At 49.0% G+C, this 21,750-nt stretch overlaps 1 protein-coding gene across 5 annotated transcripts in view; it reads right to left on the minus strand.

The window, feature by feature from the left end:
• LOC134336663 (Na(+)/citrate cotransporter-like) overlaps positions 1–10,727 on the minus strand; it is a 46,006-nt gene extending 35,279 nt beyond the window's left edge. For all 5 annotated transcript variants that reach the window (XM_063031008.1, XM_063031009.1, XM_063031010.1 and 2 more), the window contains exons 1-3: positions 10,518–10,727; positions 5,615–5,743; positions 3,545–3,681 (exon numbers count right to left, since the gene is read on the minus strand). In XM_063031008.1, coding sequence (XP_062887078.1) covers positions 3,545–3,681; positions 5,615–5,743; positions 10,518–10,619 — 368 coding nt within the window. In that variant the 5' untranslated portion in view covers positions 10,620–10,727. The remainder of the gene's footprint in view (positions 1–3,544; positions 3,682–5,614; positions 5,744–10,517) is intronic.
• Positions 10,728–21,750: the final 11,023 nt, after the last annotated feature.

The raw sequence follows: 21,750 nt of genomic DNA on the forward strand, positions 1-21,750 counted from the left end.
ACCTCCACACCTCCACTCACCTCTACACCTCCACTCACCTCCACACCTCCACTCACCTCTACACCTCTACACCTCCACACCTCTACACCTCCACTCACCTCTACACCTCCACTCACCTCTACACCTCCACTCACCTCTACACCTCCACACCTCTACACCTCCACTCACCTCTACACCTCCACTCACCTCTACACCTCCACTCACCTCTACACCTCTACACCTCCACACCTCTACACCTCCACTCACCTCTACACCTCCACTCACCTCTACACCTCTACACCTCCACACCTCTACACCTCCACTCACCTCTACACCTCCACACCTCTACACCTCCACTCACCTCTACACCTCCACACCTCCACACCACTCACCTCTACACCTCCACACCTCCACTCACCTCTACACCTCCACACCTCCACTCACCTCTACACCTCTACACCTCCACACCACTCACCTCTACACCTCCACACCTCCACACCTCCACTCACCTCTACACCTCTACACCTCCACACCTCCACTCACCTCTACACCTCTACACCTCCACACCACTCACCTCTACACCTCTACACCTCCACACCTCCACTCACCTCTACACCTCCACACCTCCACACCACTACACCTCCACACCTCTACACCTCCACACCTCCACACCACTCACCTCTACACCTCCACACCTCTACACCTCTACACCTCCACTCACCTCTACACCTCCACACCGCTCACCTCTACACCTCCACTCACCTCTACACCTCCACACCTCTACACCTCCACTCACCTCTACACCTCCACTCACCTCTACACCTCCACTCACCTCCACACCACTCACCTCTACACCTCCACACCTCTACACCTCCACTCACCTCCACACCTCCACTCACCTCCACACCACTCACCTCTACACCTCTACACCTCCACTCACCTCAACACCTCTACACCTCCACTCACCTCTACACCTCCACTCACCTCTACACCTCCACTCACCTCAACACCTCCACACCACTCACCTCTACACCTCCACACCTCCACTCACCTCTACACCTCTACACCTCCACTCACCTCCACACCACTCACCTCTACACCTCCACACCTCTACACCTCCACACCTCCACTCACCTCTACACCTCCACTCACCTCCACACCACTCACCTCTACACCTCCACACCTCTACACCTCCACTCACCTCTACACCTCCACACCTCTACACCTCCACACCTCTACACCTCCACTCACCTCTACACCTCCACACCTCTACACCTCCACTCACCTCTACACCTCCACTCACCTCTACACCTCCACACCTCCACTCACCTCTACACCTCCACTCACCTCTACACCTCCACTCACCTCCACACCACTCACCTCTACACCTCTACACCTCCACTCACCTCTACACCTCCACACCTCTACACCTCTACACCTCCACACCTCCACTCTCCTCTACACCTCCACTCACCTCCACACCACTCACCTCCACACCACTCACCTCCACACCACTCACCTCTACACCTCCACTCACCTCTACACCTCCACTCACCTCCACACCTCCACTCACCTCCACACCACTCACCTCTACACCTCCACTCACCTCCACACCACTCACCTCTACACCTCCACTCACCTCCACACCACTCACCTCTACACCACTCACCTCTACACCTCCACACCTCTACACACCTCTACACCTCCACTCACCTCCACACCTCCACTCACCTCCACACCTCCACTCACCTCCACTCACCTCCACTCACCTCCACACCAATCACCTCTACACCTCCACTCACCTCCACACCTCCACTCACCTCCACACCTCCACACCACTCACCTCTACACCTCCACTCACCTCCACACCTCCACTCACCTCCACACCTCCACTCACCTCCACTCACCTCCACACCAATCACCTCTACACCTCCACACCTCCACTCACCCCCACACCTCCACTCACCTCCACACCACTCACCTCTACACCACTCACCTCTACACCTCCACTCCTCCACTCACCTCCACACCTCTACACCTCCACACCTCCACTCACCTCCACACCACTCACCTCCACACCTCCACTCATCTCCACACCTCCACTCACCCCCACACCTCCACTCACCTCCACACCACTCACCTCTACACCACTCACCTCTACACCTCCACTCCTCCACTCACCTCCACACCTCTACACCTCCACACCTCCACTCAGCTCCACACCTCCACTCAGCTCCACACCACCCACCTCCACACCTCCACTCACCTCCACACCACTCACCTCCACACCTCCACTCATCTCCACACCTCCACACCTGGGGGTGATAGGCAGTAGCCAATTAACTGATCAACCTTGCCAAGAGTTTTCTGACCTAAATCTCTAATTCTGCTTCTCTCTGCACTTTCCATTTCAGATTTCCAGGCTCTGTGGTTCTCCTGTGGTAACTGCACTAATGGTGCTATGTACACACTGCGGTTGACAGCATCAAGTCCAAGCCTTCGACTGTCTGGAACACACTCCACGTTGAAGCTACACTCGGTGGACACTGTACCTCCTGTACTGAGTCCATGTTCATGGTCTTTTGCCCATCCACTTCAAGGTTTAACCTGTTGTGTTGTGTGTTCAGAGACTCTCTTCTGCACACCACTTTTATAACATGTGGTCCTTTGAGTTTCCATCACCTTCCGGTCAGCCTGGCCATTCTCCTCTGACCCCTCTCAATAACAAGCCATTTTACCCACAGAACTGCCACTCAGGGTGGTTTTTGTTTTTCACACCATTCTCTGTAAACTTCAGAGACTGTTGATCATGAAGCTCTCAGGAGATCAACAGTTTCTGAGATACTCAAACCACCCCATCTGGCACCAACAATCATTCCATGGTCAAAGTCACTACGTCACATTTTTCCCCATTCTGTATTTGGTCTGAACAACAACTGAACCTCTTGACCATGTCTGCATCCTTTTATGCATTGGCTTGCTGCCACATGATTGGCTGATTAGATATTTGCATTAATGAGGTGTACAGGTTACCTAATGAAGAGGTCACTAAATGTAGAACTTTACAGCACAGAGCAGACCCTTTGGTCCATGATGTTGTGCTGACCTTTTAACCTACTCCAGGACCAATCTAACATCAGGCAAGACTGTTTCTCCATCCCTTGACCTCCTCCTGCTGAGAACAAGCTTACTCTCACATCCCTTTCCCAAGCACAAACAGAAGATCCAAGCAGTTGTGACCTTGATCCCGAGGTGCAGCCGTCCATTTGCATTTAACCCCAGGGATTCTGGTGCCAGCGCCAGAGGGTGGTGAATCTGTGGAATTCGTTGCCAGAGGCAGTGTGGCGGCCAAGTCTTTATGTATGTTTAAGGCAAAGGTTGACAGATTCTTGATGGTCAGGGCATGAAGGGATGTGGGGAGAAAGCAGGAGATTGATCCATTTTCCCTCTCCACCCCAGTCCTAATGGAATGACGGAGCAGACTCGATGGGACAAATGGCCTTATTCTGCTCCTATATCATATGGTCTGACAGTCACCGCACAACCACTGAAAGAAGAACCTTACAGAGCTGGTCTAACTCCAACGATGAGGAGCACCCTCAGTGCGATTCGCTTGTGGAGGTTCCAAGTCTCGATGGCCACGGCCACCATTAACCCACCAAAGAAGAGTACGTTGGTGTCCTTCATGTACTGCATACACACCTTGAACAGGAAACACAGTGACACTGCAGGTGAGATAGGCCATTCTCCGATGCCAAAGACAGATTGTCCACACAACCATTGTTTTTTCACAGAAATCCATGTGTTACAAAAGACTTTCTACAACCAACACTGAGATAACAGTGACTAACATCAGTCACCACAGACTAAATTCAATTGTTCCCATCTCTGTTAAAGATCCCCAGTAGTTCCAGAACATCTCCGTGGTACCCATGGACACCATGTGTTCCCTTTCCATGGTTACCCAGGCAGTGGCATACCCCAGGACATCACCAGGCAGTCCGCCCCGCAGAGAAACCCCCAGCCTGCCCACTTCCAGGACCCACAGATGGCTAGCTGTGCCAACCCCATGGGCAAGTTTACTGGAACACTGCCATGGCTGGTTGATACAGTTGGTGGTGGGCAATGGGCAGCAGTGCCCGCCGGTATAGTTGATGACTGGCTGTGGGCATCAGCGCAGTCTGCGAGCAGTGGCAGCACCGCTACAGTTGGTGGCGGGTTCTGGACGCGTGAAACACCAGGAAGTCGCACTGTAGCTGGTGATCTCCGCACACCGTCAGTGTTAGGCTGAGGTTGATCAAAGCATTGGGAAGGCTCTGCCGATGGGCTGTACTCCAGATTCAGAGATCAGAGGGCAGCTTGAAGCTGATTGCAAACACTAAAGCCCAGCACAAGGCAAACCTCAATTTCTTGTCTAATACACAACTCCATGGTCTCACAGGTGCAATGCAAAACTGGTTTTCAGTAGCACCACAGGTTCAGAGCATCGGAGACATGACATTCACACAGTGCAGTAAATTATACTAGAATTAACAGGAAAGAAAACCATCAGAACTAAAATTCAACAGAAATCCATTTTAGAGCAAAGTAATCATGGTGTTGCTATTACTGAGGTAGTGATCAGGGTTGTGCTAGTAGCTTCAAAGACCTGAATGGTTAAAGGGAAGTAGCTATTCCTGAACCTGGTGGCATTGGACTTTGGGGTTCTGTACCCCCTGCCAATGGGAGCTGTGGGAAGATGGCCTGGCACAGAGGGTGGGGATCTTTGATGATGGATGGTGCCTTCTTGAGGCAGTGTCTCCTGTAGATACACCAATGGTGCGGAGGGATGTGAGCGTGATGCATTGGCCCAAGTCCACTACTCTCTGCAGCTCCTTGCATTCGAATTACCCTCCCAGAGCAACCAGTCAGGATGCTAACTCTTTCTCTCAAGGACTCTGGCAAATTTCTACAGATGTATGTGGAGAGCATTCTAACGGGTTGCATCACCATCTGGTGTGGAGGGGCCACTGCACAGGATCGGAAAAAGCTGCAGAGGGTTGTAAACTCAGCCAGCTCCACCATGGGTACTCATTTCCCCAGCATCAAGAACACATTCAAGGCCATGGCATCCATCATGAAGAACCCTTACCACACAGGCCATGCCATCTTCTCATTGCTACCATACAGGAGCCTGAAGACAGACACTCAGTGATTCAGGAACAGCTTCTTCCCCTCCACCATCACTTTTCTGAATGATCTTCAGGATCTTGGACCAAAATGTCGACTGTTTATTCCTTTCCATTGATGCTGCCTGACCTGCTAAGTTCCTCCAGCATTTTGTGTGTGTTGCTCTGGATTTCCAGCATCCGCAGAATCTCATGCTCACAATTTTTGCACAAAGTATTTTAAAATTTTATATATACATTTCTTATAGTAACTTATAGTATGTTTTATGTATTGCACAGTACTGCTGCCACAGACAAGAGATTCCACTACACGTCAGTGATAATAATCCTGATTCAGATTCTGAACAGTTCAAAGAAAGCCATATCAACCCTTTGAGACACAGAACCTGAATTGACAGCATTATAGTCCTCATTATCAGCTTATGGTGATATTATTGGTTTTGGTCAGGTGAGATCAGAAGACTTACTGCTTTAGATGTCATGATTCCGAACAGCGGGAAGAGTACGATGGGGAGGATAGCGGTAACGGCCAGCGGGATGACCTCAGTGCACCAGTACACAGCCATCAGGAGCACAATGAATCCACAGTAGGCTTCCTGTAAGAGGGGAAAGGCATGAACCCCTGCTCCGCTTCCCCCTTCCTTTCTGCCCCCTGCACACTGGATGGGAATCACAGAAGAAATACGTGCTTCTAGGAAGCAGCTGATTGTACAGCCAGGAAAGTCAATTTACTCAGCCAAGAGTTTATTTAAAGAGTAAAGAACACACAACACAAGAAACCAATGTCAATAAAAGCAGAACAGTTTCCCAGAGTGCAGTATCCGGGTGCCCATTACAAACGCTCTGTTTAGGTTCATTCTGTCACTTCCAGCAAGTGCTGACCAAGTTTGATAGATGACCCAATCACGTCCACAATGACATCTCTAGGGTCAACTATACCTGCCCTCCCCTGGGGATACAGAGTACTACTACACAGGGTATACAGAAGGGTTAGGCTAACCTTGTGAATTATTGACATGGGCACCATGCTGCTCTGCCTCCGGCATTTCCTCACCCGGTCTGCTGCAGCAGGCAAGCCTGTGGCTTGGGGCCTAGTCCTCGTTAGAACTGAGGCTACACAGCTTCCTTGTCACCTATCACACCACCAAACAAGGGGAACAGGCCTGAGGCAACTTACGTTATCGCTGTACAACAGAGTCTTGCTATCGCAAGTGAGATGTCCTAGATAATCTCCCACTGGTGCCACCTTCAGGCACCAACTCTGACGCCTCCAAGTAGTGGGCAGCAACACGGTCTGCAGTCAGGCCAGCTCCTCTGTTCCCAAACGGGCTCCTCTGGCATCCAGGACGGAGAACCAGTGACAGCGAAGGAATGTCTGTGAGTTGTAGGCCCAATGGTGTGTCTGGGAGCTGGAGGCCCAGGGTCTGCAAGTCCAGGCCAGGGACTGCGGGCTGGAGGCTGGAGGCTGGAGGCCCGGAGGTGGCCTGTCCTGGTGATGGAAGCTTCTGTGTGAGAGTGGGTAGGAGGGAGGGAAAAGGGCTGGTTTTGCTGTTGATAGAGTCGTGATAGACAGAATACGAGTTGTAGAGTTTTTGAAAGTGAGTCAATATCAGGTTTTAAGTTAGGGTAAGGCCAGTTTTACTGTGATCTGGCAAAGGTTAACTGGGAGCAACAGTGGGGGAGTTTGCGTGGCCTGGGTAAACACGTCCCAGGCTGTAGGAGGACACAAGGAAAAACATTTCAAAGTTTCCAAACCCTGGTTAGACCACACGGGAGTATTGCTTTTAATTCTGGTTGCCTCATTATAGGAAGGATGTGGAAGCTTTAGAGGGAGTACAGAGGAGATTTATCAGGATGCTGCCTGATTTAGAGACCATGTCTTATGAGGACAGGTTGAGTAAGCCAGGGATTTTCTCTCTGGAGTGAAGGAGGATGAGGGGTGATTTGACAGAGGTGTACAAGATGATAAGAGGCACAGATAGAGTGGATAGCCAGAGATTTTTTCCTCAGGGTGGAGATGGCTAATACCAGGCAGCATAATTTTAAGGTGATTGGATGAAAGTATAGGAGGATGTCAAAGGTAGTTTTTAAAAAAAAACATAGTGCCAGTGGTGGGTGCATGGTAAGCCTTTCCAGGGTGGGGGTGGAGGCAGGTGCATTAGGGTCATTGAAGAGACTCTTAGATAGACAGATGGATGACAGAAAAATGAAACGTATGTGGGCGGGAAGAGTTAGATTGATCTTAGAGTAGGGCAAAGAGTCAGCACAACATTGCAAGCCAAAGGGCCTGAACAGTGCTACAATGTCCTATATTAACATTTTTCCATCCTTCCAGACTACAAGGTTGTGCTAGACAACTGGAAGATTGTTAATGTTATAGCAGGAAGATGCTCAGTAATTACAAGTTAGTGTAAATATAGCAGCACATCAAATTACTGGATTATTTCTTAGGACAGTATCCACATTCACTGAAAATAAAAACTGCCCAGTTCTGACAAAGGATCTTCAAAGATATTCCCTCTATTTTATTTATTTTTACAGCTACATGACCTAATCATTGCTCTGAGCAGGATTTTATTTATGTATCTACCTGTTTATTTATTTACACTGTGCAGCACTTTTGATGTTTTTTTTTGTAATATGCATATCAAACAAACATAAACCATGACTCACAATACAACTTAATGATGTCAGGGAGTCAAAACAACTGATAGGCACAATGGCAAAAACAAAATGTTTTGACTAGATGGCGTCGGCATTGAATTGCAATCTGTGGTTATTGTTACAATTTGTAACACTGTTGCAACCTGAAACACAATGTAAATACATTGAAGGTCTAAAATGTTTCAAAGCAGTGATACATTTATTATTTAGAAAATTTATGAATTATATTCATAAACATAATTTCAAGGTACAGTATTTCACACTTACATTAACATAGAGTTCAAAATTATATTAGCACAATTTTAAATTATATTAATATTATCTAAAATTCCAGCTTCCTGGTATCAAAGGTTACATGCACGGGAGCATTTCAGTTACTGTGTGGCCACGCACTCATGTAGTGAGAGGGAACAATGGTCTTCAATGAGAAACATTAATTTCTTTCCCTCCCCATTCATGCTGCCTGACCTGCTGACTATTCCCAGCAGTTTTTGTGCTTAGTTTAGATTTTCAGCACCAACATGTTGTTGTGATTTCCACCTTCGAGTAGAAAGGCAACGATCAATCAGGGAGAGTCGAGGTGGATTGGTGAAGGCAAGATAGGGAGTGACTACTTCTTAAATGTAAGGAGGAGGGGCAGGATCAACTTTATTCATTATATGTACTCAGTGGCCAGTGCTCATTAATACAAATATCTAATTAGCCAATCATGTGGTGGCAACTCAATGCAGAAAAGCATCAAGAGGTTCAGTTACTGTTCAGAATGGGTAAGAAATATGATCTAAGTAACTTTGACCGTGGAACTGGTGCCAGATGGGGAGGTTTGAGTATCTCAGAAAATGCTGATCTCCTGGGATTTTCACGTACAACTGTCTTCTAGAGTTTGCAGAGAATGGTGTGAAAAACAAAAAAGAAAAGGAAAATCGAGTGAGCAGCATTTCTGTGGGTGAAAACATCTTGTTAGTGAGAGAGGTCAGAGGAGAATGGTTCAAACTGACAGGAAAGTGACAGTAACTCAAATAACTACACTTGACAACAGTGTGCCGAAGAGCACCTCTGAACGCACAACACAGCGAAACTTGGTGGATGGGCTACAGCACCAGAAGACCATGACCATACACTCAATTGCCACTCTATTAGTTACAGGAAGTACATGACAAGGTGGACCCTGAGTTACATTTACATGTACTAGGAATTTGCCACGGTGTGTCGGTGTGACATGCAACAACGAAAAGCAACATTCAGAATAAAGGATTATATAAAAAATAAAGTTAGAGATCCAAGTACAGATATGGAATAAAATGTGCATAAATCCCAGCAAATAAGCAGCATTATAAAAAGCGGTTGAATGTGTTTACAGTGCAGTGACTGAGGTAATGGATGGAGGGGGTGGGGGGGAATAACTAGAATGGTTGATCGGATTAACCGCCTGGGGGAGGAAAGTTCTCAGATCTTGTGACATTTTTGATGTAGTAGCGCTTTCCAGGAAGGAGATTTTGGAAAAGGCAGTTTGCAGGGTGGGTGGGGTCCGCATGATTTTTCCTGCCCGCATCTGTGTCCTGGTGAGAGGGACAGTGGCGGTGGGGTTGACAGTGATGAGGGTGGGGGCTTCAGATGGCAGAAGGGGTAGCTTGTAAGAGCTGGTCGGGGGGGGGTGCTCTGCTGGAGCTGTGGGTTCACAGCTGGGGCGGGGGAGGCACCTTACAGGAGGGAAGGATGTGGTTGCACTGTAGAGGACACAGAAATCTACAGGGAAGTCTGTAGGTGAGAGACGAGTTTGGTGACCTTTTCCCTGGATCAGGGGCTTCTGTGGAAAGGCGGGGGAGGGGTCGCATTAGGATGAAGAGGTTCCGTGATCAAAAGCAGTTGGGTCGATGGCGGTGGTGGTGGGGTGGTGGTTTAGGGTCTTACTTGAGAAAGTTGGATGTCCTGGAAGACACCGAACGCTCCCCACATGTAAACAGCACGTCCAGTGAGTGGTCTTGGGTCACTACCCTCGGTCGGGGAAGGAGGAGAGGTGCCCCCTCCCCGTCCCCCCTCCCGAATCCAGCATTGGGGGAGTTGGCGTGGGGTGGGGTGGAAATTGATCACGGTCACTGAGGTACCCCACACACAAGCTGATACCTATGAAACTATCTGTCCAACCTCACCTGGCCACGGCGGATTCATTCATGTTTGTAAATACATTGGGCAAATAAAGTTGATACTACCATTCAGCGTCCGTACCTCACCTCACCCTTTCCCGACGCCCCCCCCCCAAAGCTGTTCACAGAATCCTTTAAATACTCGATCACCCCCTTCTCCACCCCCACCCCCCCCATACTACCGAGTTTAGGGCAACTTTAACCCGCACCATCCCGCAACCCTCCGAAGGCCATACCGGGTGAAGCATTCGACGGGGGCAGGAGGTTTCCCGGACTGCTGTCTTCGGAAGAGGGGATCCAAAGGCACATATCACCACCCCATTCCCAAACAAGGAGGGGGCGACACCGCGGGGGTACGGGAAAACGGCCAAGGTGTAGCTCAGGTTGAGCGCAAAGTACCCCCATCCTTCACCTGGCCAGGGATTCCGATCAACTCCGAACTCTCCAATTCAACCCACCGCCCCCCCCCCCGCAAAAAAAGAGAAAAGTTTCCGCAAAGTTTCCCAAACTTGTCGCGGGGAACCCGGAGCCGCAGAGCCCCAGGATACGGTCAGTCTCTCACCTGCATCCTGAGGGCGAGGGCCAGCGGCAACAGTATCAGGACGGGCAGAGCGAGTACCAGCGGGTCGCGGTACCGCCGCGGCGGTCTCAGGCACGACAACATGGTCTCTGGCCCGATCCCCACCGAATGCGCTACTCGACCGCGCTGACAGGTTTCCCATATAAACCGGTGGTGGGCGGGAGCCGGCTGTCGGCTCAAGACGCACCGTGCTCCGCCCTGCTAACCCCCAGACCCGCCCGCCCGCCCCGGCCCTTCTCATCCTCATAACCTGCCGCGCTCCGTCCCAACTCATCCCAACGCACTCGGCTCTGCCTCCTCTCACCCCCGTAACCCGCCCGCTCCCTCTCAACCCCGTAACCCGCCCGCTCCCTCTCACCCCCGTAACCCGCCCGCTCCCTCTCACCCCCGTAACCCACCCGGCTCTGCCTCCTCTCACCCCGTAACCCACCCGGCTCTGCCTCCTCTCACCCCCGTAACCCGCCCGACTCTGCCTCCTCGCACCCCGTAACCCGCCCGCTCCCTCTCAACCCCGTAACCCGCCCGCTCCCTCTCACCCCCGTAACCCACCCGGCTCTGCCTCCTCTCACCCCCGTAACCCGCCCGACTCTGCCTCCTCGCACCCCGTAACCCGCCCGCTCCCTCTCACCCCCGTAACCCACCCGGCTCTGCCTCCTCTCACCCCCGTAACCCGCCCGCTCCCTCTCACCCCCGTAACCCGCCCGCTCCCTCTCAACCCCGTAACCCGCCCGCTCCCTCTCACCCCCGTAACCCACCCGGCTCTGCCTCCTCTCACCCCCGTAACCCGCCCGCTCCATCTCACCCCCGTAACCCACCCGGCTCTGCCTCCTCTCACCCCCGTAACCCGCCCGCTCCATCTCACCCCCGTAACCCGCCCGGCTCTGCCTCCTCTCACCCCCGTAACCCGCCTGACTCTGCCCCCTCTCACCTCCACAACTCGCTCTGCCCGTTCTGACCCCAACCCATCCCCTCTCATCCCCAACCCACCCCCGCTCTGCCTCTTCTCACCCCAACCCATCCACTCTCACCCCAAACCAGCCCGTTCCACCCGCTCTCAACCCTAACCCAATCCGTTCCAGCCCAGCTCACCCCAACCTGCCCCACTCCACCCCCTCACCCCAACTGTTCCACTGTGCCCCCTCTTGACCCAAACATGCCCCGCGCGGCCCCGCTCACCCCAATCATCCTGCTCCACCCCAACCCACCCCCCTCTTCTCACCCCCTAACTCATCTCCTCTCACCCCAAAACCAGCCCATTCCACCCCCTCTCATCCCCAACCCAATCTGTTCCAGCCCAGCTCACCCCAACCTGCCCCACTCCACCCCCTCACCCACGCAACCTGACTATACTGTCCTCATCCACCTCCCCTATTCATCCCCCTCTCCTTCCACCCACTTCCTCTCCTGCCCTCCCCATGCCCTTCCCACTCCCCATTTGACCCACAGTTGGTATGATTAATGTTTCACTCAGTATCTAAACATAACTAAAAAGTAACTGGAAGTTGTTACACCATTCGGTTAAAAGACTTAGTAGCCAACTTGTTGAGCAACACCAAGGTGATATAGAACTATTGACTAATATTTGTTTGTTTTTGTGTAGGAGTAATACCATAGTTATATTAGTTATAGGTAAGTTATAATTAATATTTGTTTGTTTTCGTGTTGTTATAGGCAAGTGTAACTATGTCACTACCACACAACATAGGAGCAGAATTAGGCCACTCAGCCTATCGAGTCCGCTCCATCACTCTATCATGGCTGATTTATTTTTCCTCTCAACCACATTCTCTGGCCTTCCCCCTGTAAACCTTGACACCCTGACTGATCAAGAAACTATCAAACTCCACTTTAAATATACCCAATAACTTGGCCTCCACAGCTGTCTGTGGCGATGAATTACACCGATTCAGCAGCCTCTAGCTAAAGAAATTTACCTGTGTTCTAAAGGGTTGCCCTTCTATTTGGAGGCTGAGCCGTTTGGTCATAGACTCCCCCACTATTGGACACAGTCTCTGCAAGTCAACTCCATCGAGGCCTTTCAATATTTGCTAAGTTTCTGTGAGGTCTTCTGAACTCCAGTAAGTACGGGCCAGAATCTCAATCTGTGAAGTAGAGTATTTACCGATATATTTCCATTCCGTCAGACATCCAGTGAGTGAAGCAATGGGGTGTCACAGTAGTGTGGTGGTTAGCACAGCACCAGCGATCAGCGATCGGGGTTCAATTCTCAGCTCTGTCTGTAAGGAGGTTGTCTGTCCTGCCCGTGTTGGCCTGGGTTTTCTCCGGGTGCTCCTGTTTCCTCCCACATTTCAAAGATGTGCCAGTTCGGGTGAGTAAGCTGTGGGCTCGCTATGTTGGCGCTGGAGGCATGGCCCAGCATGATCCTTCCTGATTTGATTTGACACAAATGATGTACTTCACTGTATGTCTTTTAATGTACACTAAAGTCTGAGGCACACACACACACACACATATATATATATATATATATATATATATATATGGCTGGGGTGCCGAAGCCTTTTGCACAGCCCTGCAGTAATTTTATATATTGCACTGTACTTGCTCCTGCAAAAAAAAACAAATTTTATGACATGTGTGAGTGACGATAAACCTGATTCTGATATGGATCTCTATTGTGGACTGAGCATGGGAAGGGAGCAGGGAGAGGGGAATCATGCTTAGGTATTGGGAGGGAGTGGGAAGCGCCAGAGAGACATTCTGTAATGATCAATAAACCAATTGTTTAGAATCAAGTGACCTTGCCCGCTGTCTCAGGGCTGGGTGTGTCTGTGCCCTTGCTACCCCTGTCCTGGCACTCCTTCTCTGCCACCTGTCCCACACCCCTCTCACAGCACTCCACCCTCGCCATTTCCAAACATCCATTGCTCCGGCCAGATTTATAAACTCGCTCTCCACTCCATGTTGACAAATACAGTACTGAGCAAAGGTCTGAGACACCATAGCTATATATATGTGCCTAAGACTTTTGTACAGTGCTGTATACCCGTGACAGGATGCCACATGTGACAAGAGAATACCAGCAGATGCTGGAAATCCGAGCAACACACACAAAATACTTGAGGAACTCAGCAGGCCAGGCAGCATCTATGGAAAAGAATACAGTCGATGTTTCAGGCCAAGACCCTTCAGCAGGACTTTTTTCCATAGATGCTGTCTGGCCTGCTGAGTTCCTCCAGCATTTTGTGTGTGTTACAGAAGGAGTTAGACAGATTAGTAGAGTGGGCAAAGAAGTGGCAGATGGAACACAGTGTCGTGAAGTGTATGGTCATGCACTTTGGTAGATGAAATGAAAGAGTTGGTTATTTTCTGAATGCAGAGAAAGTATAAAACTCTGAGGCACAAAGGGACTTGGGAGTCCTTGTGCAGGATTCCCTAAAGGTTAATTTACAGGTTGAGTCTGTGGTGAGGAAGGCAAATGCAATGTTAGCATTCATTTCGAGAGGACTAGAATGTAAAAGCAAGGGTGTAATTTTGAAACTTTATAAAGCACTGGTGAGGCCTCACTTGGAGTATTGTGAGCATGTTTGGGCCCTTCATCTTCAAAAGGATGTGCTGAAATGGAGAGAGTTTGAAGGAGGTTCACGAAAATGATTCCAAGATTGAATGGCTTGTCATGTGAAGAGCATCTGATGGCTCTGGGCCTGTCTTCACCTCATTGAAACCTATCGAATGGTGAAAGGCCTTGATGGATGTGGAGAGGATGTTTCCTCCGGTGGGAGAGTCTAAGACCAGAGGACACAGGCTCAGAATAGAGGGGCATCCTTTTAGATTTGAGATGAGGAGGAATTTCTTTAGCCAGAGAGTGGTGAATCTGTGGATTTTTTTTTTGCCACAGGCAGCTGTGGAGGCCAAGTCTTTATGCATATTTAAGGCAGTTTATTGATTGGTCAGGGCATGAAGGGATACAGAGAGAAGGCAGGAGATTGGGGCTGAGAAGAAAATTGGATCAGTCATGGTGAAATGGAGGAGAAGGCTCGATGGGCCAAATAGCCTAATTCTGCTCCTATATCTTATGGTCTTATGGTATAGGTTCAGACCATAAACTCTCAAAGTGTTGGCAAACACTCTGGGGTGTTCTGTCATTGTCCTTTACATCTACTTAACCCTTTGACAGGGTCTCCCCTGAGAAAATCCTACAACCACTACCCAGTAGCGCAGTGTGTGGGTAGTGGTTGTAGCCCAGTAGCTGAGTGTACAGTACTCTGCAAAAGTCTCAGTCACATGTAAAAAGATTCTGTAAATTGAAGATGCTTTCAAAAGTAAAGAAATAAAAAGGTTTCTAAATATCAAAAATTACTATGAAGAGCAGTTGACAGTAACAAATTAAATCAAATCAATACTTGGTGTGACCACCTTTTGCCTTTAAAACTGCATCAGTTCTCCCAGGGACACTGGCATGCAGTTTTAGAAGAAAATCAGCTGGTACGTTTTTCTAAACATTTCGGTGAACTTGCCACAGTTCTTCTGCAGACTTTGGCTACTTCCACATGGCTCATGGAGAGAACATGTGGACTCCTTCCAGACGGTACTGGAATTGAACTCTGAACTCCAACACCCCTAGGCTCAGTCGCAGCGCGCTAACTGCTACGCATGTAATTGGTCAGTGAATTTTCTAGTGATCGTAGTGTAACTGGTGGCTTAATCTAGGGGAAGACAGCCCCCGGCCCGGCCAAACTTGAGAAATCTTGTTTGGGCCGATGCTACGCGATGTGTCCCCTGTTACAAATCAATACCACGAAATAACACACAGTACACAATATGTGATTAAACAATGAGCTTTATAATTCTTAATTTGACTTTATGGTTAGTAAAGAAACAAAAAAAAAGAAAAGGGTCCATTCTCATGAAACAGCCTAGTGCACAACGTTGGACTTATGGTGTTGTCCATTTGTTCCCCATTTACCTCCTCCAAGTGCAGCTGACCGTCGGCCCCTCGCTCCCAGTCCACTCCATCCGGCTGTCTACCAGCTCCCTGCATTCAAGTCTTCTCTCCTCATCTCTCCCCAGCAAAAGACTTCAAAATCCCTGCTCCCAGACACACAAGAAAGAACAACATGCCTCTCATTGGATAGCACACATCATAAGCCCTGTTATCTCTAGTCATAACCCAAACATTGCTGCTACAGAGAAACCATTACCTTAGCAGTGAAACATTTCCGAGAGGCCATTACATTAGCAGTGAAACTTTACAGCGTGTTACAGTACTGAGCTGATTCTGTATTTTTCTAGAACCTTCTTAGTGACTTCTTCTGGTTCTCAGCTTATTCTTTGTGTTCGGTCTTCATTCTTGTAACACTCAATAACATGGTCAAAAGCAACCGGTTGTGTGCCTCATTCTCGACCTCCAAGCCTCTGGATCATGAAAATACCAGGGTCCTACTCATCTGAAGATCCTCCACCTTTGTGCTGAGGGTGTGGTAAGAGTGAAAGCTGGGCTGAGCTAAGACATCCATTAGATTATGAGAACACTCAGTCCTCTTTTATTGTCGTTTAGAAATGCATACATGCATTAAGAAATGATACAATGTTTCTCTGGAGTGATATCACAGAAAACAGGGCAAACCAAACACTAACACTGACAGAACCACATAATTATAACATATAGTTACAGCAGTGCAAAACAATACCATAATTTGATGAAGAACAGACCATGGGCACAGTAAAAAAAAGTCTCAAAGTCCCCGAGTCGATCGACTCCCAAGTCCCCGAGAGCAGGTGGCAAAAGGGAGAAACTCCCTGCCATAAACCTCCAGACACCATCAACTTGCCGATGCCTTGTAAGCACCCGACCACAGCCGACACTGAGTCCATCCGTCTGAAAACTCCAGGCTTCCGACCAGTCTCTCCGATACAGCCTCCGGAGCGCCATCCTCTGCCGAGTGCCTTCGACCTCTCCCCGGCCGCTGAAACACGCAAAGCCAAGGATTTCGAGGCCTTCTGCTCCGGAGATTCCAGTTACCACACAGTCGCAGCAGCAGCGAAGCGGGCATTTCAGAAATTTTCCAGATGTTCCTCCGTACTCTTACATCTGTTTCCATCAAATCAGAATTGTGCACGGTCCCCTACTTGACAGATAACAGACATCACCACCGAAGTGGCCGCGCGCGCTGCTGTCGCGCCGCCAACTTCTCCGCCTCCCGGGAGGAACTTATCAACCTTCCCATCGCTATTCAAGGTCGAGAGTGATAGGTATGTGATTAGGGCGTTAAAGATTATGGGGAGAAGGCAGGAGAATGGCGTTGAGAGGGATGATAAATATGGTCTTATTGACCCCACTCTTCGCACCTGTGTGCAGCATTAAATAACTTGTGGATATTGGTGCTGTTCAGAGGCCCTGATTTTCTTTGCGGTTTCTGTTACCTCTGTGACGGTAAATGGGCTTTTCAGTCCTCAGCGATAGTCACCGAAGGATTCATCGCTTCTGCCAGGAGCTGCTGACGTGAGTTCATTCGGAAGCCCTCATTGTGATGATGGTGGCTGGTTCTTCGCTTGCGAAGATCAGGAGGGAAGAAGAGTCCTCAGGAGCGAAGGCATGGTCGTCTTCCCACCAGCACTGCGAAGGTTTATAGTGGGGGTCGGTGCGCCAACCGATTCCTCTCTTTAGGCAGGGAACGTTCCACAATGGCACGCGAGCTGCGACTGCCGTACGGCTGTAGGTTGAGTCACGGAGTTGTCCTTCTCCTGGACGGACTGCCTGGCAAGGCTAACGAGTCCCAACTACCCGGCGTTGGAATCGGAGTCGTTCTTCTCCTAGACAGACTGCCTGGCAAAGCCAACGAGTCCCAACTACCCAGCTTTGGAATCGGAGTTGTCCTTCTAGACAGACTGGCTTCCAGCCAAGGCTGGTGAGTCCAGATTGCCTGCCCAGTTATACCGCTGGATACCCGTTCACGCCATGACATAGCAAACTCAGTAAGAACAGGGACACCACGTGAAGGCGTTGCCAAGGACACAGTAGTGTAGGAGAGGCCATATACGAGTGACCAAACAGTGGGCCTGCGGTGATCATTACACCTGGAAAGAAGAGGCTACGGTAGACACTTACCTTCCTTAAGTGAGCAGGACGTCCAGCCCAGGACTCATCCGTCCCCTTTTGTAATTATACTCCCTCACTTCTTCCATGAGGCTATAAGAAATAGGAGCAGAATTGGGTCATTCGGCCCATCGAGTCTGTTACTAATCAAGAACCTATCAACCTCTGCTTTAAATATACACAATCACTTGGCCTACATAGCTGTCTTTGGCAATGAACTCCACAGATTCACCAGCCTCTGGCTAAAGAAATTCTCCCTTATCTCTGTCCTGAAGAGACACCCTTCTATCTCAGGAGTTCCCAACCTTTTTTTATGCTATGGACCAATGCCCTCATCGACCCCATGTTGGGAAGCCCTGAGTCTGTCTGTGACCTCTGCTCCTAGACTCTCCCACTGCAGTAAGCATCTTCTCCTTGTCTACTCTCTCTATGCCTTTCAATGTTCAGTTGGTTTCAATGAGATCTCCCGTCATTCTTCCAAGTTCCAAGTACAAGCCCAGAGCTATAAAATGCTTTTAATGCATTAACCCTTTCATTCTCATAAACCTCTTCTGGACCCTCCCCAATTTATTTAATGAAGGCTAACGCATACCATCCCCATTCTCACTCTCACCAGTCATTGTACAATGACACACAGATCCCCTGCAAATTCTAACTGCTGTTTCACCATTTCAATGTCCCGAGGACATTTAGAATGACCGTCCCGTTTCTGCCCATCAGCCTGATTAGCCTCATGGAAGACCTCTTCCTTAATAATGGACTCCAACACTTTCCCAGCCACTGAGGTTAGGCTAACTGACCTATAATTTCCTTTCTTTTGCCTTTCTCCCTTCTTAAAGAGTGGAGTGACATTTGCAATTTTCCAGTCCTCTGGAACTATGCCAGAATCAGGTGACTCTTGAAAGATCATGACCAATGCATTCATTATCTCTTCAGCAACCTCTCTCAGGACTCTGGGATGTCATCCATCTGGTCCAGGTGACTTATCCACCTTAAGACCTTTCAGTTTGCCTAGTACTTTTTCCTTTGTAATAGCAATGGCACTCACTCCTGCTCCCTGACACTCTCAGACCTCTGGCACACTGCTAGTGTCTTCCTCAGTGAAGACTGTTGCAAAGCACCCACTAAGTTCATCTGCCATTTCTTCGTCCTCATTACTACCTCACCAGCATCATTTTCCAGCAGTCCAATATCAACTCTCACTTTTCTTTTACTCTTGATATAACTGAAAAATCTTTTGGTATCTTGCTTTATATTAGTGGCTGGTTTGCTCTCATGTTTCATCTTTTCCCTTGTAGTTTTTTTACTTGCCTTTTGTTGGATTTTAAAAGGTTCCCAATCATCCAACTTCCCACTCACTTTTGCTATTTTATATGCCCTTTCCTTGGCTTTTATGCAGTCCTTAACTTCCTTGTCAGTCACGGTTGCCTAGCCCTGCTGTTTGAGAACTTTGTGGGATATATCTGTCCTGCGCCTTGTGAACTATTCCCAGAAAATTCAGCCATCCCTGCCAATATCCCCATCCATTCCACCTGGACAAGCCCCTGCCTCATGCCTCTGTAATTTCCTATATTCCACTGCAATCCTAATATTTGTGAGCCATGCTTCTCCCTCTCAAATCACAGTATGATTTCAATCATATTATGATCACTGCCACCTAACGGTTCCTTTATGTTAAGATGTCTAATAAAATCTGGGATATTACACAACACCCAATCGAAGATAACCTTTCCCCTAGTAGGCTCTTGCGATTTGACACCAACCTGATTTTCCCAATCCCCCTGCATATTGAATTACAATTGTGTCATTACCCTTATTAAATGCCTTTCCAGCTCCCTTTGCAATCTCAACCCCACATCTTGGCTACTATTTGGAGGCTTATATATGATTCCCATAATATTTTTTTACCCTTGCAGTTTCTTAACTCCATGCACAAAGATTCAACATTCTCTGACCCTGTGTCACCTCTTACCAATAGAGTCACACCACGCCTGTGCCTTCCTGCCTGTCCTTCGTTACAAAGCATATCCTTTAATGTTAAGCTCCCAACTGTAGTCTTCTTTCAGCCACAACTCAGTGATGTCCACAATGTCGTACCGACCAATCTCTAATTGTTCCATGAGTTCATCCACCTTATTCCAAAAGCTACATGTATTTAAATACAGCACCTTCAGTCCTGCATTCTTCACCTTTCTGAATTTTGCCTCTGTGGTACAATTTAACTCTTTGCTCTGTCTGCAGTTGTTCCCAGTCATTGGCTTGTCCTTCCATACATTCCTGTTACACCCCTCATCGACTTGTAAACCTGCTGGCTCATCCTCAGCTCTATCACACTGGTTCCCATCCCCCTGATATTAGTTTAAACCACTCCCAACAGCTCCATAAATCTGCCCGCAAGAATATTGGTCCCCTCGGATTCAAGTGCAACCCATCCCTTTTGTACAAGTCACACCTGCCCCAGGAGAGGTCCCAATGATCCACAAATCTGAATCCCTGCCCCCGTTCCAATTCTTCAGCCACGCATTTATTCACCACCTCAATCTATTCCTATCCTCACTGTCGCGTGGCACAGGCAGCAATCCCGTGATTACTACCCTTGAGGTGCTGCTTCTCGGCTTCCTTCCCAACTCCCTGTATTCTATTTTCAGGACCTCCTCCCTTTTTCTACCTATGTGGTTGGTACCATTGTGTACCACGACCTCTGGCTGCTCACCTTCCCTTTTCAGGATATTGTGAACGTGTTCAGAAATGGCGCGGACCTTGGCACCTGGGAGGCAAACTACCACCCGTGTCTCCTTTCTGCATCCACAGAATTGCCCATCTGTCCCTCTAACCATAGAGACCCTATTTCTGCTGTGATCCTCTTCATTTCCCTACCCTTCTGAGCTACAGGGCCAGACTCAGTGCCAGAGGCACAGTCACTGTTGTTTCCCCAGGTAGGTCGCCCCACCAACAGTACTCAAAATGAAGTACTTATTGTTGAAGGGAGCAACCATACAGGTGCTCTACACTATCTGACGTTCACGTTCTCCCTTCCTTCTGACAATCATCCATTTATCTGTCTCCTGTAGCCTGGGGGTGACTACCTCCGTGTAGCTCCTGTCTATCACCGTCTCACTTTCCCTGACGAGCTGGAGGTCATCGAGCTGCAGCTCCAGTTCCCCAACATGGTCTCTAAGGAACTGCATCTCAATGTACCTGGTGCAGATGTGGCCATCGGGAAGGCTGGGAATCTCCTGGAAGCCCCTCATCTGACACCCGGAACAGAACACTGGCTCTGTAGACATCCCCCCGATTCTCTCTAGAGTTAACTAAGAGAAAAAGAAATAAGGAATGAACTCATCTACTTACCCTGCCCCCCTCTGTTCTCCCTGAAGCCCTGTTGAGCCAAAGCCTTACTACCCTGACTCAGACTACTCCGACAATGACCACTCCCGCGATGACCGCTCTGCTAAGCAGTGCCTTTCTTTTATATACTGGATTTTTAAAGCTCTTCACCGGAACTACACAGGAACGCTTCTGTTGTGTCTGCACAGTACTCCAATTGAAGACCTCAAGACGGGGGGGGGGGGGGCCTGTGGATGCTTTGAGAAGCGGTGCAGAAGATCAGAACATCAGAACAGTGAGTTGCTGGTTTCTGCTCTCCTTGTTGCAGGATTGTCCTCTCTCTCCCTCACTGGAGAGAGAGAGCCTGTCTGCGATAACAAAGTGCTGAGTTATGAACTATAGTTTTGATGGACTCTTTGCGGGGGCTTTTACTGTTGCTTGCATGATGGGGGGGTCAATGCTTTTGCTGCTGCTTGTGTGAAGGGAGGGGGAGGGGGGCTTCGGAGCTTCGATGTTTCTATGATTCACTCTATGAGGTTTCTTGTTTCGTGGCTGTCTGTGATGAGTAAGAATTTCAGGTTGTATACTGTATACATTCTCTGATATTAAAATTAATCTTTGAACAAGCATCAACAAGTCTGTTTCCTCCCTCCCACCCAGTCACACACAGACAGTCCTGCAATTACAACCTTACACCAAAATTTTGTTCTAATGGTGTTTTCTTGTAAAAATCTGTGAGCAATGTAGATATGTTTTTTTTTCTGAATGCTGCTTATTCAGTGACCCTGTGATCTCTGTCTTGGAGGCTGACATCAAACTGTCTTTCAAGAG

Source organism: Mobula hypostoma, chromosome 23 (genome assembly GCF_963921235.1).
Source record: "Mobula hypostoma chromosome 23, sMobHyp1.1, whole genome shotgun sequence".
NCBI lineage: Eukaryota > Metazoa > Chordata > Chondrichthyes > Myliobatiformes > Myliobatidae > Mobula > Mobula hypostoma.